The sequence below is a fragment of the Exophiala mesophila genome (genome assembly GCF_000836275.1).
Source record: "Exophiala mesophila strain CBS 40295 unplaced genomic scaffold supercont1.1, whole genome shotgun sequence".
Lineage (NCBI taxonomy): Eukaryota > Fungi > Ascomycota > Eurotiomycetes > Chaetothyriales > Herpotrichiellaceae > Exophiala > Exophiala mesophila.
In genome coordinates this window covers 1522284-1536744 of record NW_015622504.1, presented here as the reverse complement: position 1 = coordinate 1536744, position 14461 = coordinate 1522284, and the positions used below count along the sequence as shown (strand labels likewise).

General features: G+C 50.1%; 6 protein-coding genes across 6 annotated transcripts; 5 read left to right on the top strand and 1 right to left on the bottom strand.

The window, feature by feature from the left end:
* Window positions 1-104: 104 nt before the first annotated feature.
* PV10_00494 (uncharacterized protein) lies at window positions 105-3289 on the top strand (the record flags this gene model as incomplete). Its single annotated transcript, XM_016364581.1, has 5 exons — window positions 105-124; window positions 196-1256; window positions 1307-1871; window positions 1940-2287; window positions 2335-3289. The coding sequence occupies 5 exons, from the start codon at window positions 105-107 to the stop codon at window positions 3230-3232; spliced, it is 2892 nt and encodes a 963-aa protein (XP_016228230.1). The 3' UTR covers window positions 3233-3289.
* A 435-nt stretch (window positions 3290-3724) lies between these two features.
* PV10_00493 (uncharacterized protein) lies at window positions 3725-5568 on the top strand. The gene is made up of 3 exons (XM_016364580.1): window positions 3725-4523; window positions 4582-4681; window positions 4735-5568. The coding sequence occupies exons 1-3, from the start codon at window positions 4237-4239 to the stop codon at window positions 5389-5391; spliced, it is 1044 nt and encodes a 347-aa protein (XP_016228229.1). The 5' UTR covers window positions 3725-4236; the 3' UTR covers window positions 5392-5568.
* A 218-nt stretch (window positions 5569-5786) lies between these two features.
* On the top strand, window positions 5787-9590 carry PV10_00492 (uncharacterized protein). The gene is made up of 3 exons (XM_016364579.1): window positions 5787-6449; window positions 6547-6727; window positions 6803-9590. The coding sequence occupies exons 1-3, from the start codon at window positions 6004-6006 to the stop codon at window positions 7997-7999; spliced, it is 1824 nt and encodes a 607-aa protein (XP_016228228.1). The 5' UTR covers window positions 5787-6003; the 3' UTR covers window positions 8000-9590.
* PV10_00491 (uncharacterized protein) lies at window positions 7493-10089 on the bottom strand. The gene is made up of 3 exons (XM_016364578.1): window positions 9879-10089; window positions 9392-9817; window positions 7493-9315 (listed from the first exon to the last, which is right to left on the bottom strand). Exons 1-3 carry the CDS (start codon window positions 10072-10074, stop codon window positions 8027-8029), a joined length of 1911 nt encoding a protein of 636 aa, XP_016228227.1. The 5' UTR covers window positions 10075-10089; the 3' UTR covers window positions 7493-8026.
* Window positions 10090-11152: 1063 nt separating this feature from the next.
* Window positions 11153-12341, top strand: PV10_00490 (uncharacterized protein; the record flags this gene model as incomplete). Its single annotated transcript, XM_016364577.1, has 3 exons — window positions 11153-11661; window positions 11847-12152; window positions 12203-12341. The coding sequence occupies exons 1-3, from the start codon at window positions 11327-11329 to the stop codon at window positions 12339-12341; spliced, it is 780 nt and encodes a 259-aa protein (XP_016228226.1). The 5' UTR covers window positions 11153-11326.
* Window positions 12342-12995: 654 nt separating this feature from the next.
* Window positions 12996-13643, top strand: PV10_00489 (uncharacterized protein; the record flags this gene model as incomplete). The annotated part of the gene is made up of 2 exons (XM_016364576.1): window positions 12996-13531; window positions 13583-13643. The coding sequence occupies 2 exons, from the start codon at window positions 12996-12998 to the stop codon at window positions 13641-13643; spliced, it is 597 nt and encodes a 198-aa protein (XP_016228225.1).
* Window positions 13644-14461: the final 818 nt, after the last annotated feature.

Below are 14461 nucleotides of genomic sequence, written 5' to 3'. Positions count from 1 at the left end.
TCTCTGGCCTCTTCCATGTTCGACCATCGTATTCAGAGTGAGGTTTCGGACAGTTTCGGCACCAATGTATCGAGTATCGACGTTCTCTGTATCAGGGTGGTAGAATGCAGTCTGGTAAAGCGTCGTGAGTTCTGACTTTGAAATTAGCAAAGATGGCCCCAAACGTTCCTTCCCTCGCTAACCGCCAAGTCTCAGCCCAAGTTTACATCCGGGAAGGCGCGACCCGAGCCCGTTATGGAACCGTGCGCTGGAAAGATATCGAGAAGAACTTTCAGAGAACGACTCTTATGATGATATCCTTGGAGACACAGGATCCCTTCAAGATGTGCTTGAACACATCAAGACGTTCGAGCCCGAGATCTCCCATGATCGGGCCAAGCTCGTCTCGTTCCATCGACTGGGCCCAGTGCTCAAGTTTGTCGATGACTTTTCAGCGGTCATCGCCCTCTTCTTTGGTGCCAGTGCCAGGTTGACCGCGTTCGTATGGGGCAGTATTCGCCTCATCTTGTCCCTGGCCGTTGCTGCAAATGAGAATTTGCAGAGCATTCTGGACATGCTGGAAGAGTTGAGTGTGACCTTGCCTGAGTTTCGAAGTTATGAAGAAGACCTTCCCATAGGTAAACCTCTGGAAGCGGCCTTACTCGATCTTTACACAGAAGTGATATGTTTCTATGCTAGGACCATCCATTTCTTCAAGAGCAATCCTCATGTCTCTCTACAAAGAAAAGCATGGGGAGACTTCCAAGGCGACTTCAGCCGCACCATCCGAAGTATCAGGCGCATGTCCTCCAAGGTCAAAGCGGAGGCAGATCTTGCGCGTATGAAAATGAACAAGGATCGGTACAAAGAAGTGATTGACTTGGTCCAAGATCTTGAGAAGGCCAAAGTAGAGGAGGAGTCCTCGGCACGATGCTTTCTGGTGCCACACGACCCTGACCCGCGCCTTTCAGGACGTCAAGAAGCAATCGATGCTATAGCACAAGTCCTAGAACCTCCTTCCGATAAGGTTGGAGAGCTCAGGTCGTTCGCTCTGTATGGGATGGGTGGAGTTGGTAAGACACAGGTGGCATTGCTATACGCAAAGAATTTCCGCGACCACTACGATGCGGTAATCTGGATTGCCGCTGATACCTCCTATGCCATGGGACAGACTTCGCGGGATGCCGCCGAGACCTTGGAACTAATTACACGAGAATCAGAGCTTAAAGACATGAATTCTGCCACCTCTAAGCTACGAACATGGCTGCAGAACACCAGTGAGTTACTCAGTGTCCCGCCCGAATCTACGTGCTAAGCCAGAGTCTAGAGTCACGGTGGCTTCTAATCTTCGACAATGCGGACGATGTGGAAATAATTGGCCAACTCTGGCCGGTGGGCTCAAAAGGTTCCATACTGATCACTTCGAGAGACTTCAACACGGCCCATAATCCGGCCAATGCGGGCTACCATATGAAACCGTTCCATGAAGAGACCGGAGCGGAAGTTTTCCTCTCACTCCTAGGCCACAAAGATGCAAACAAGGAGACAATGGATTTGGCGTTGCATATTACACAAATGCTAGGAGGGCTTCCACTTGCGCTGAACCAGATCGCAAGTTTCATCACTCAACGTCATATGCGTTTGAAAGATTTCCCTGCCATGTATGACAAACATGCGGCCGCCATCGACGCTAAGAGGAGCCGGTTGACGACATACGAGAAAACGCTGGCAACAACGTGGGACATTTCGCTCTCCCGGCTTTCAGGAGATGCCATTCACCTGCAGAGTCTTCTAGCTCTGCTAGACCCCGACACAATTCACGAGGAAATGTTGACCGTGGGAGCAGACGCCGTCTCTGAGAGCGATTTTGGTTTTCTCGGGGACGAATTTGAGTGAGAAACGCTTTCCCTCGATGTTCTCTGTCAAAATGAGCAATTAACAAGGAGACTGACCCTCCCAGACTAGGTGAAGCGCAGGAATCGCTGTTGCAGGCAGCCTTACTAGAGAAAAGTCACACGGACCAGACCCTCTCAGTCCATCGACTTGTGCAAGCGGCGATCATTCGAAGAATGTCGAAGGCGGAGCGTGTTAAATATTTTGACGTGGCTGTTAGTATCCTCCACCGGCATCTCACAGATGAATGGTCGACAGAAGCTGGATACGAGTTGAAAACATGGTCATCAGAGGGTTGGATTCGACACGAACGGTGCACACGACATATGGCCAACTTGATCAGGCAATGGAAACGATACGACATCGTCACTGAGAGGAAAGACACATTGTTCGCAGCATTGATTCCTTGTGCCCTGTAGGTTGACCACATGTTGATGTTTCATTTCTGACAGATTATGACAGGTTCCTGAAGGAGCGCGAATTTTATGACAAGGCCCAGGAATTCCTCAACACGGCCAAAGGCCTCATTGTTGACAAAGAAGGACTATCATATGCCAGAGTGGTCAATGTCTCTGGGCTTATCTCACTTGATTTGAATGAAGCAAAAGAGTCGATTGAGCTATTTCAACAGGCGCTTGCTATCCGAGAGAAACTCCTAGAGCCTGACCATTATCTAACCGCATGGGTATACAACAATATTGGGCTGGCATACACCGAACTTGACGACTTTCCCAAGGCACTTGAATACCATGAAAAGGCGGTGGATACGCGACTTCGCAACCAGGATGGGTTGATCGGCAATTCGTACAGCAACTTGTCCAGTTTATATCTCAAGATGGGAGAACCGGACCGTGCAGAGGAATACCTCTTTAGCTGTCCGTCTCTCAAGGACTGTACCGATGAAACCTTTTTGAACAAGAACAATCCCCGATTCGCAGGAGACATGGTTCTCCTGTCGCGCATACGGCGAGCACAAGGTCGATCAGATGATGCACTTCGGCTTGCATCCAAAGCTCTCAGCTATAGGAAGCAGTTGCTGGGCAATGGGTTGGCGGTGTGCGACTCCATGTACGATGTTGCGTCGTTGTTGGATGCCAGTGGCAATCAAGGAACCGCGGCCCTTATGCTCAATGACATTGTCTCCATCACTGAAGGACTGTCAGGTAGTCACAGCTATGCCCATCGTGCCAGGGCAAGCTACAAGCTCTCCACCATTTACGACACCATTGGTCGCAAGGCTGAAGGCGAAGCTTGCAAAGCCACGGCGATTCAACTTCGACTCAGACTACGTCCGGAGGAGGTTGAAACAGACCTCAGTGAGGAAAGCTTTTCCAAGTTGTGCCCATGGATGTTGTGGTGATGGTGATCGGGCCGGTCATGTTGGCCAGATTCAATTGTTGTTTGTGGCAGATGTTTGGTGTAATTGTGTATCAGGCTGTGAAAACTGGAAACTTTGATGGACTTTGCTAGGCTTCATATAATTGTGTAGTGGATGTGGATATATTGATGAACTGACAAAAGAGAAGTCGGTATTTATTTCTAAGCCAGAGATCAACATCTCAAAAGTGTGGCTACCCAACAACTCTCTCGAACCTGGGACAATAAGGGATAATTCCTCGCCTAAGTAGAGCCCCTAGTATTTGGGTCGGTTGGGCGTCCCGGTAGCCCGAGTGGCCAAGGGATCGGGGTGATTGGGCGCCAGTGAAGCGAAACGCTGACCCTTCTTAGGCACTCCCCACGCCTATATATTAGGTACCTGATTTATTAAGTCTCTCCCCAAAGGGCAGAAAGCCAATGAACGCTCTCTTTCTGGTTCAGCTCAGTCGCATTTCATCTTCTTCTCCCTTCAAAGGCCCATTCAACATGTCTTTCATGATACCAGGTCACTCGCCATGAAAGCTTGAGATAATTCCCCATCATTCGAATTTTTCTAGCAAGCTCTTAAGTTGGAATACTCAAGATTACCGATTATCGGACAGCACAGGCCTATGCTACCACTCCTGTGCTTGAAGTGAAGACAAAGTTCGAACTCACGACGCTGATCCATTCTGCCATCCGTTACGTTAATTTTCACGATTTATCACGACCAATAGCGCCTAGCGTCATACTTCTGCCTTCTTGAGTCGTTACTATCAGAGCAAACAGAACTTGCGAGAAGAACTATCTTCAATGGAGCTGCTGTCGCCTTTTCACTTCTTTTCCTGTCTCCTCATCCAGATCTCCATCCTTGATTAACCCCGCTGAGCTGTCGATCTTTGGGCCTGCGAGTTCTGATTGTTGATGAAGCTCTAACAACTACGACTACGACTGACTACATACGACTACGTTGCATTGTCCAGCGACATTATCTCAACCTGAGAACCAATGCGGACACGCAGACAAACCAGAGCTTCAACGACACTCGCCAAGAGTGACGTTATCAAATCAGTCTCGGCCACTACAGGGTCCAGTGTAGCTTCATCCACGGTCGATGAACAAAGCACTGTTGCCGAGGATGCGGCTGATGACGACGGCAATGACGCCTCATGGAGTGGTTGGGCAGAGGTAGAGAATGATCCTGTCATATTTACCACCCTGCTTCGAGAGTGGGGGGTTCCAAACGTCCAAGTCCACGAAGTTGTTCCCTTGGAAAGTCTCTTTGACTTTCCTGCGTACGTTCTTTCTCTCTCTACTCATCAACTTCCCTTGACCATGACTAACCAGTCCCAGCGAAAATACATATGGACTTATTTTCCTTTCTCGCTGGACAGCCTCTGAGGAGAGCACCACCACAGCAGACCCACCTCAAGATGTATGGTTTGCTAACCAGGTATGTTTATCAATGCCTACATTACACCTTTACACCATACTAACAACACACAGACATCATCCTTCTCTTGTGCCTCTGTCGCTCTTTTGAATATCATCAACAACCGATCAGGACTTGACCTGGGATCATCACTCAACGAATTTCGTACAAAAACACTCGACATGACGCCCAAAGACCGAGGGATTGCTCTCGATCGATACGATCATGTACGCGACGTTCACAATTCATTTTCTACCAGCATTGATAGAATGGTAGTCGACCATCGACTCAAACAAGACGCCCAGGCTGCCGAAAAGAAGAAAAAAGCCAAAGCCTCCAAGAAACGCAAGTTCAAAGACGACGACGACGAAGACTATGAAGATGAGGAGAATGGCTTCCACTTTGTGGCATACGTTCCAGCTGGAGGCTATGTTTGGGAAATGGACGGTATGGAGTTATCACCACGGAAAATCGGTCGTTTGGATCCAGGAACTGATTGGATCATGATGACTTTACCTGTATTGCAAGCTACGTGGGAAAATGCAACCAGTAAAGCCACCGAGTTCTCTCTTCTGTCTTTGACTAGTGCTACTGCGTCTTCAGATGTGGAAGCAGATCGGTTGAAGATGGCACGAGCAAGAGAAGATTGGGGTCCTTTTCTGGCTCATATGACCAGATTGCATGCTGACAAGGGGGATTTGAAGGAGTTGTTGCAGGTTTCGGGCAAGTGAGTGATTGAGCATGCAGATATTGTGGATGAGAGACATGGAAATGGAACAAGACAATCATTTCTCGTGGATCCTAATCGAACACACTCATACGGCAATCCGGTCGTGGGATGAGAAGATTCGTGACAACTTGATCGAACTCAGCCCGAACCTAGACACGTTTCTCAAGTTCAAATACACGTGGCATGTCATTTCTTCTTCCGTCAGTGACTATGTAAACCCTGACTTTGTGATCTCATCTAGCCTCTCCACCTCCGCTGTTGTGATATGTGTGGATAACAGTCACGTGATCAGAACCAGCGGGATCGACCAGACAAGAACCCAAATCCATCATAGCATCATCATCATCATTCTCGTCCTCCTCTTTCTTATTATTCAGACAATACATTAATCAAAACATTCTTTGGATCAACCCTGGGGCTCTTTTGGCAGTGTCTGAATATATTCCAACCCCCGCCACACTACAAGACCGCTCAAATCTAGTTTCTGGACACAGGAGAAAGAAGGAACAATCACAAACACACGACAATTTGAGAGACGAGTTTTTGGCCTCCCGTTCTCTCCCCCGTCTCCCCTTGTCTCTATCTCAATGAACCTCGTCCCACAACATCCACAATGTCTACTACAACAACATCATCATCATCATCACCACCACCAACAACACTCCTCTCTCTCCCCGCCGAAGTCATCCAAACCATCCTGTTCTACTTACCCCCCACATCCACCATCTCTGTCCAACTAACCTGTCGCCGTCTCCAACACATCGCCACCGAACCATTACTTTGGAAAGACTACTGTCGCCGCACATTCCGGTGGTGGGATGCACGACACTCTTTGACCACCAAATTAGCCGATCCGTCATTTACAGCTTGGAAACAATTGTTTGCCACACGAGCGGAGGCGTCGTGGAAAACCCGTTCCGCGCTCGATAATATTATCAACGATCAGGTGGGGAGATTGGATTCGATTCAGAGGATTTTGGAGGTCGGGTATGATGCGAAAGATGATTTGAGTGGACTTTTTTGGAATGCGAAGGACTCAAGGAATTATTTGGCTCAGAGGTAGGTTTTTCTGATATCTGTTCATGGAACATATATCACATGACTCTTGTTATCACTGAGTCCATCCATTTCTAACCCTCTCACTCTCCCTCTTCAGGTATTGGTGTCATGCCGTCCTAGGCTGTCTTCATCGTCTGATGGCCGTTGAAGAATGGTTGGCTTTGAGATCTCAATCAGAAGAAACCCCTTCGTCAACATCCTCTACCTCATTTGAACGGCCCCTCGCCGCTCTTGATCTGTTTATTTTGGAACATCGGCCCGAAGGTGATATTGAAGATGTGAGCCCACCTTATCTTTCCCCATCACAGCCCAGTCCCCGCCGTACAAATCCTAACATCATGATCCTACCACAGATTTACACCCGATTAAATTCCTACGTCGATTCTGTCCGGACAGCTAATCCGACAATCGACACCTTACCTCCACGCCAACAGGCACGTCTTATCGCGACTCATCTCCTTGAAAAACGATGGATTGGCATCCAAGGTGATCGCCACTACCACAGTCTCGACCACATGTTCTTGGGAGTTGCGCTATTCAGTGAAAACCGAAACTCCGTCCCCCTTGTATCGGTCATTATCTTTTGCTACGTTGCACGCGCATTCGGTCTGCGTGCCGTGCCGTGCAGCTATCCCTTCCACGTCCATGCCTTGGTCCAAGGTCCGTTGGGATTCGATCTTGATGGCAACCCACTGGACCAAGATGAGCAGGCGCAGGCACCTTCAGAGCGAACACATCTGTACATGGATCCGTTCAACAATGCCGAGGCTATCTCTCTCGTGTCGCTCGAAGCACAACTCAAGTTCATCGCCCCGAACGCTCAAACCGACTTATATCTGTCGGCAGCCTCGCCGCGTGATATGACTGTTCGCACTGCTCACAATATCCTCTCATCGCCGTCTCACTATGCTGGTCCGCCGCTGTATCCAATCAATCCCAATCTGGCCACCTACGCCGCTCTCTTTGCACTGGTCTTGATTCCACACAACCCGGCCAACCATGCTCAGCTTCGTCAGCACATGGCTGTTCTCACTCAACATTTTCTCGAGTTTTTCGATCTCGACATCCACATTTTCGAAACCCGTATCCTTCCTTTGACCGCGAGTCTTCCCGATGCCCGCGCCTATCGTAATCTGATTCATCAGCTCAAAGATGCAGATCACGAGTCCAAGGTGCCAAAGTATCGTTCCGACCCACGTAACGATGTGGTCAAATTCAGCGTCGGCCAGGTCTTCCGCCACCGCCGCCGGTCGTACCTGGCCGTCATCTACGGTTGGGATCCATACTGTCGCATGCAGGAGCAGTGGATTACAGTCAACCATGTTGACAGCCTGCCTCAAGGGCGCCATCAGCCGTTTTACAACGTCCTGGTTGAGGACGAGTCAACCAGATATGTGGCCGAGGAGAATATCGTCTTGTTGAAACCAGAAGAGATCACCAACGACATGATTGAAGAATTTCCAATCGAGATTGGCAAGTGGTTCAAGCGCTTCGACTACGAGTCCGGGACGTTCGTGAGCAATGTGACCGACGAGTATCCTGAAGATTAGATCCAGCCGCGAAGACCCAGATACGGTTCAGCCGAGACTCATGCGTCCCTCTGTCTGCTCCAACATTTGGACCATCTCTTCCCACCAAGCCCGTCTCTGACCAAATCCTTCTTGGACAATGTCTTGGGTGTCTGTCCATTCGTCGTATGCATGCGGTGCCTCGGATGGAGTTAGGTCGTTGTCCAGCCACTCCCACACGGCAGTCATCGCCCGCCGATTCGGTGGAATGTTTCCCCTTGAACTCATGTTAACCCCATCGAACCAGGAATTCACGATCTTCCTGTCATGTTCTGTCAAAGACACGGCACCTGCCACGAAAACTGGAAAGAGTGGGGCCTGAGCAGTGAAGAGAATTCCATCAGTCGGTTGATACGAGATGCATTCGAGAAGCTGTGAAAGAGTCTTCCGGACCAGTGGATGAGATCTCGGATATCGAAGCAGTCGACACAGAAAGTAAAGCTCGGCGGCCGAGGTATAAGACTCGGCCGTCAGTTCCACCACCGTCGTGCGAGAGTTGATCTTTCCGGTGTGAGGGTCCAGGTCGGAACTAATAGCACAAGCCGCCAACAAGGAGGTAAGGTCTTCAGGGCCTTCGGAGAGATCCGACTTCTGGCGATGGAGGTGAATTCGAGGCCAGAGAAGTCTGGCGGCTCGAGCGATGACAACGCTATTAGGGTTGCGGTATAGTCGAGATGCCAGGTGGGTGACCTGAGCATAAAGATGTAAAAGCTTGGGTGACAAGCCAATCAGACCGTCGATCTTGTTCAGAGAGTCATCGTCACCTGTCAGCAACCAAGAGTGCGGACAGGCCTTGGGGAATTCCAGAGGCCCAAACACCTCAGCCAGGATTATTTGGAGCGCTGCTTTGGTCCCGATGAAGCGTCGAGCCCGACTGTACTGGACGTTTTGTGGTTCATGATATTTGTACCCAGGGTCGGTTTTGGCCAACACTAGATTGGCCATCTGATATCCAGTATACCATTTGGGGTAAAGTGACCGACAGCGGTCAAGCTCCCAGTTGACAAGGTCATTGTGCGACAACAGCATGAGAACGGCAATTGCTGCCTCACCCCGGCCAGGGGCGAATGTTTCGGGCCGATTGAGTTCTTGTCCCAGCAACAAGACAGCCTTTTTGTGATGAGCCTGTGCACGCAGCTGTAATGGTTTACTCGGTCTATAATCAAGCACGTATGAAGCTGCCAGAGATAAGATGGCGTATTTGACAGCCAAGTTGGCTGATGCCATAGGGGTGACATCGTTGAGAAAGGCATTCGTTTGTGGCAGCAGTGTTCTTCCTCCGCAAAAGGCGAGAGTGTCTGAAGCCATGATATGTAAGCAGGCATGTCTCTCTAGGGCAGGCAGGGGATGAAGAGGGTATTGTGAGTGACGTACAGAATTTGAACAAAAATGCATCTGTGGCGTCGAGTTTCAGGCCGCGACCAAAGTCTGCAGGGAGATTAGGTAGGGGCCGTAGAAACGGATGTTCTGCCCTGGCACGATCCTCAGCCTCGTCCATACGATGCTGCAATTGAGATTGGGCAGTTCGCTGACCGTCCCTTTCCTTCTGCAACATGCGAAATTTGACCAGGCCATTGACAGCACCACTTTGAACGAGGGGTGCTTGAGGCTTCGATCCGGCTTCAAGTCGGGGGTGGATTATGGTGCCATTGTTCTCGAAGGGGTTCTGCAACCCGAAAGGATACTTGTGCTCCGAGAGAGGTGGAATGCTGGGAACAAAGTCTGGGAACTGGTCTCGGAACCATTGTGGGATATGATCCGAGCCAAGTGAAGCCAATGGGTAGTGGGCCTCCTGTAGGTCTGAGTTGAGAGTCAGTGTTTATGAAAGCATTCCAGTTTGGCTGATGAAAACGTGACTCACTTCTTTTTCTGGTTTGTGTATTTGGAGGGAGCTTGAGGTTTGTCAAGAGAGTGTGGTCGTCCAGAAAGAGTCGATTTTGGTCAATCGTGTCATTGAGAGTAGTGGATCTCCATTGGGTCGTTGGAGGATCTGAAGAGGTTCCTTGAGGGTCTGAATTCAGCTCGAAGCTGCTGGGTGGATTGCGCAACTCCACCATAGGCGCTGAGTCGAAGGATGATAGTTCTGCTGACTAGTCGCTGGAAATCTATAAATTGCGTGTTTAACTGTGCAGAATCCGGGGTATGCGAGCAGCACGCAATTGAAGCTTGTCTGGAGTCAACGTCGGTGGAGTGACTTGACCTTTAAGATGTTAGTAATTGTCCAGCGAGCGGGTATGATCCACGTGCCTAGGGTGGATCTGATGGAGATATATACGTACTGTCCATATCAAGAGATGGCTCTGTCATGTTCCCAAAGTTCAGTCGACTGTTGGACCTGATGTTCTGATCAGCATGAAAATTGGTGGCTGACCTCAAGTGCCAGGGGCGAGAAGAACCAGGACTTTTAGGCAACAGTCTCCCCGCAATGATGCAGGAGCAGAAGACTTCAACTGTGACCTGTCGTGCTTCGTGCCTTCCAATTTGAGGCCAAGATCTGGGCGCCTCAACCTAGTAATGGGAAGGTACGAGTATCTACAAGCAGCGCCTCTGGCTTGGGGCTGGCACGGCTGGGTATCACTTGTTCGCCCATAGGCTGCCTTCTAACGCACCTCGAGCAATCGTTTGCATGCCAAAAGATCCTTTGTAGGGGGATCTGCGACCCATCATGCAGGTGGATAACCATGTCACAAGGAGTTGCTTTTCCGTAGAAGGATACGAGATATTCAATGCGGCCAACGAAATCGACACTTTGCTGTAGCTTGTAGGTTTGCAGATGTGGAAACGAGGGACCGAGGGGCTTTGGACGATCACTGGTGTCGTTCACCTACAGCTGGCCTACGATGCCTGCTAATCAAGGTTAATTGGGCTCGGCCCAGGCCTCTGCCGCCCCTAGGCATTGGCCCGATGGGGGCTTGCAGGCCTATCACAGCTGCCTTAGCCCCGCCTGTATCACTTTTGGCCCCCTCCATGCAACGGGCCGCAGTCCTCGAGCCACGGGTTCTTGCGGAGGGTGGCATTGACCTAGACACGTTCTGACCTGCCACCTGCGCCCAAACCCAACATTGCTGCATGGTCAAGCATCCTCCTCACCTCCCCGCGCTTCCCACGTCTCACCTCTCACGTCTCACCTCCCACCATCACTCCCCTCTCTCCATCCGTCTCTGCCCGACCTCGCTTACATCTGCTCATCCCCACGAGCAAGGAGAAAACAAGAAAACAAGGCTAGTGTAGCCTCCCTGGTTCTGGCCTGTCGTATCGACGAAATGCACAGCCTTTGTTTTCTCCTTCCACTTCTCCATCCCACCAGCGATGGAGACCACGGCTGACCACGTCTTCTCTCCCATGCCATCGGCTCCAGAGACTCGAGTGGAGCAGATGATACAGGACATCCTCCAACAGGTCAAGCAACAGCTTCGTGCCCAACATTATCCGCCTCCGACCGACGTGTGTCTGCTTGCTGATGCCGGCCAAACCATTACCTACTTGCTAGAAACCCTCGCCAATGTCGCCACTGCCTTGAGCGAGGGTACTGCGGCGACTGATTACATTGATGTCCGGCTCGAGGAACCTCCCCAAGATGGAAGGTTGAACGGCCTCGACATGGATCTGGTGGACTATCTCGAAGACACGCTTGCTGCTCTCAAGTACGCCACACCACTCCTCTCATGATCGCCGTCAGAGTGGCAAGAACTCGTTGAGCGTCTTTTTCTTTTGTCATGTCGCCATTCTGGCGGAGAATTCCGATCGTACCAGACTATTAGAATCAAGATCGTGTATATTTTGTCTTCGACATATCTTGTTCTCCTTGGCTGACTACTGACCATCATAGAACCATTTCCACTGATTTGAGAAACACAGCCTTACGCTGTCGAACTGTTTGGCAAGCAGCTCCAACAAGGCCATCACTCCAGAGACTGCAGACCTGGTCAACAATAGATCGGAGCCAGTCGTCAGCATCAGAGTCAGCCTCACCACCGACAATCACCATGGCAAGCAATAGCGGCAGTATGCCAGAACAAAACCTGAAAAGTCGAGGTAAGGGTCACTATATATGTCCAGAGGGGCATAAGTGTACCAAAGGCGGCTGCTTGCCCAACGGCGAGTTGATTGTCTTTGAGCGAAACTCGGCCTTTCGGTACGCCTTGTCTGGATCCGTGTCACAGATGCCGTCCTGACTCTCACTAGAATGCATCTTGCCAAGCACCGCCGTCAATTTGTCTGCGATCTTCCGGGCTGTTCCAACACCACGGGATTTGCCCGGATCGACCAGTTGGAACGGCACAAGCAAAAGGTCCCTCATAAATCAAGGGCTGAGACAAGGTGATACCAAAAACCCCAGTACTACCAGACAATGGCGTACCAGCTGAAGGCTCCAACTATGTGACGAATCCATGTTTGTTACCACTACTTAGTGGACGGTCTTCGGCTTCCCCAGAAGAGATGACCTGTGCTGGCCCTGGAGCTGACTTATGACGGGTGACGCCCAAGGGAGGGGCCAAAGGCCCTAATCACGTCAACCGACCAGGGTCATTGGCGTTTCAGGGCAGTGTTCAGAGGAGAAAACAAAGCTATCTCGTATTGGGCATCATGCAGCACCTATCTCGAATCAGGCATGGTGCAGCCTTCTCCCTGACCTGGGGTTATCGATCCATGGACACGGAATACCCTCGCACACCCACACCCAACATACGCGTGTTGACGATGCGAAAAGACCACGGCGCCTACATAATGAATCCCGGATGCTATCCTCCACGATTATTGTTCTTATACCTCACCATACACCAGCACAACAAACTGGAGTTCTACACATCTCATGAACCTCAACTGCCCTCACAGTAAGGTAATTCTCAACTGTTTCTACTCATCCTTTGACACGAATACCACATCTGTGCAATCGTGATTCAGACTACTTTTAACGCCACACAATCCTCTGAGTGAGTGGCATTGCCGTCATTGGACTATTTGGTTTGAAGACACGATGGAGCTTCAATCCAACACGTCAAACAGAAGCCTTCACACCAAATCTGCATGTCATAAAGCTGGCTCTGTAGCACATCGGCATCATGACAGCGATCTCAAGTCTGCCAAGGTGATCGAAGGTTTGGAAGTCAACGGCAATGAGACTAGGCCAGTAAATGGCATCCAGCAAACCCGCCTCCTGGACTCGAAATCAACACACAGCAGCACCAATCCGTCACAACCACGGTCTACTCCTCCAGTCGCACCACGGAGGCCGCCTTGCCGTCGTCACAGTCGTTCGAGCTCCTGCCTGGACCCACGACATATTCCCATGGACCATAAATATCCACTACGGAGCTTCATGTCACCGGACCCATCGGACCGAATAGAACATTGGGCACGATCAAAGGAGCAGCAGTCCATTTTCGCCTTGCATGGAGTTGATGAAATCCAGGTTAAGGGCTGTCACGAGGTTGCACAAAACACAAACCCACAGGCCACCCAGGAAGATGTCAAGCAAGATCATCGTTTCAGTCTTCCAATGGTGGGCGAACAGTTAGTATAGTATCACGGGCCCTCTTCCGCACACTGCTGATCACTTTATAGGTTTTCCGACTATCAAGAAATAGATCATGGTCGTCAAACCCCCGATCAGCTCGACCTATAGACTGCCTGAGGATGCTTCCACTCGATGACCTCGCAAAAGAAGGAGACATGACACATTACTTTGACGGCATGTCATACTACGTTTTTCGATACAACAGTTATTACTGGATATCACAAGATATGCGGAGTTGGGATTGAGCGAGTCTACTGGGTCGATCTTACGAAGTTTGTCAGGATGGATCATGTCGAGCAATGAGAGTTTTTTTTTGGGAAAGATACCATGTGGAATTTACATTGATACCCTATGTCGATATGAGGTTACCGGTGCTGCAGTTGATGATTTTCATTGTAAAAGCCTTCATTGGTTTGTCTGATCAATCAATCATCTTATTAATGTTCTTCGAATCCCTCCGCCCTTTCCCCTCTCCATATACCTAAATATAGGTATATCATTAAAGGCTAGCCGTGAACTTCTTTATTTTCATATGGCTGAATAATGAGTCATGGTCTAGATGTCTCATCATGTCATATCATCTCACCTGCGCGATATCAACCGAGCCCAGAAGTACATGCCTACGTGATCCCCCACCCTAGAGTATATACGAGTATGTGCGCAGCCTCGTACGCTTGCCTAGCTAGGGAGACAGGCACACCTACCACATGAACCACTAATGTATACAGAACACATTGACATTCGGCCAGCCCAATGACTGGACATCTCTCGGCGATATGGCGAAAGGTCCAACAGGCGAGACAGGGCGGCGAGAGAAATCTTCAACTACCAACCACACGGCATGTTTCGGAAACGAGTGGCTTTGGGGAATCCTTCCCGTAACAAGGTGCCAAAAACCCCTGGACGCCATGCCGTAAAAGTACACA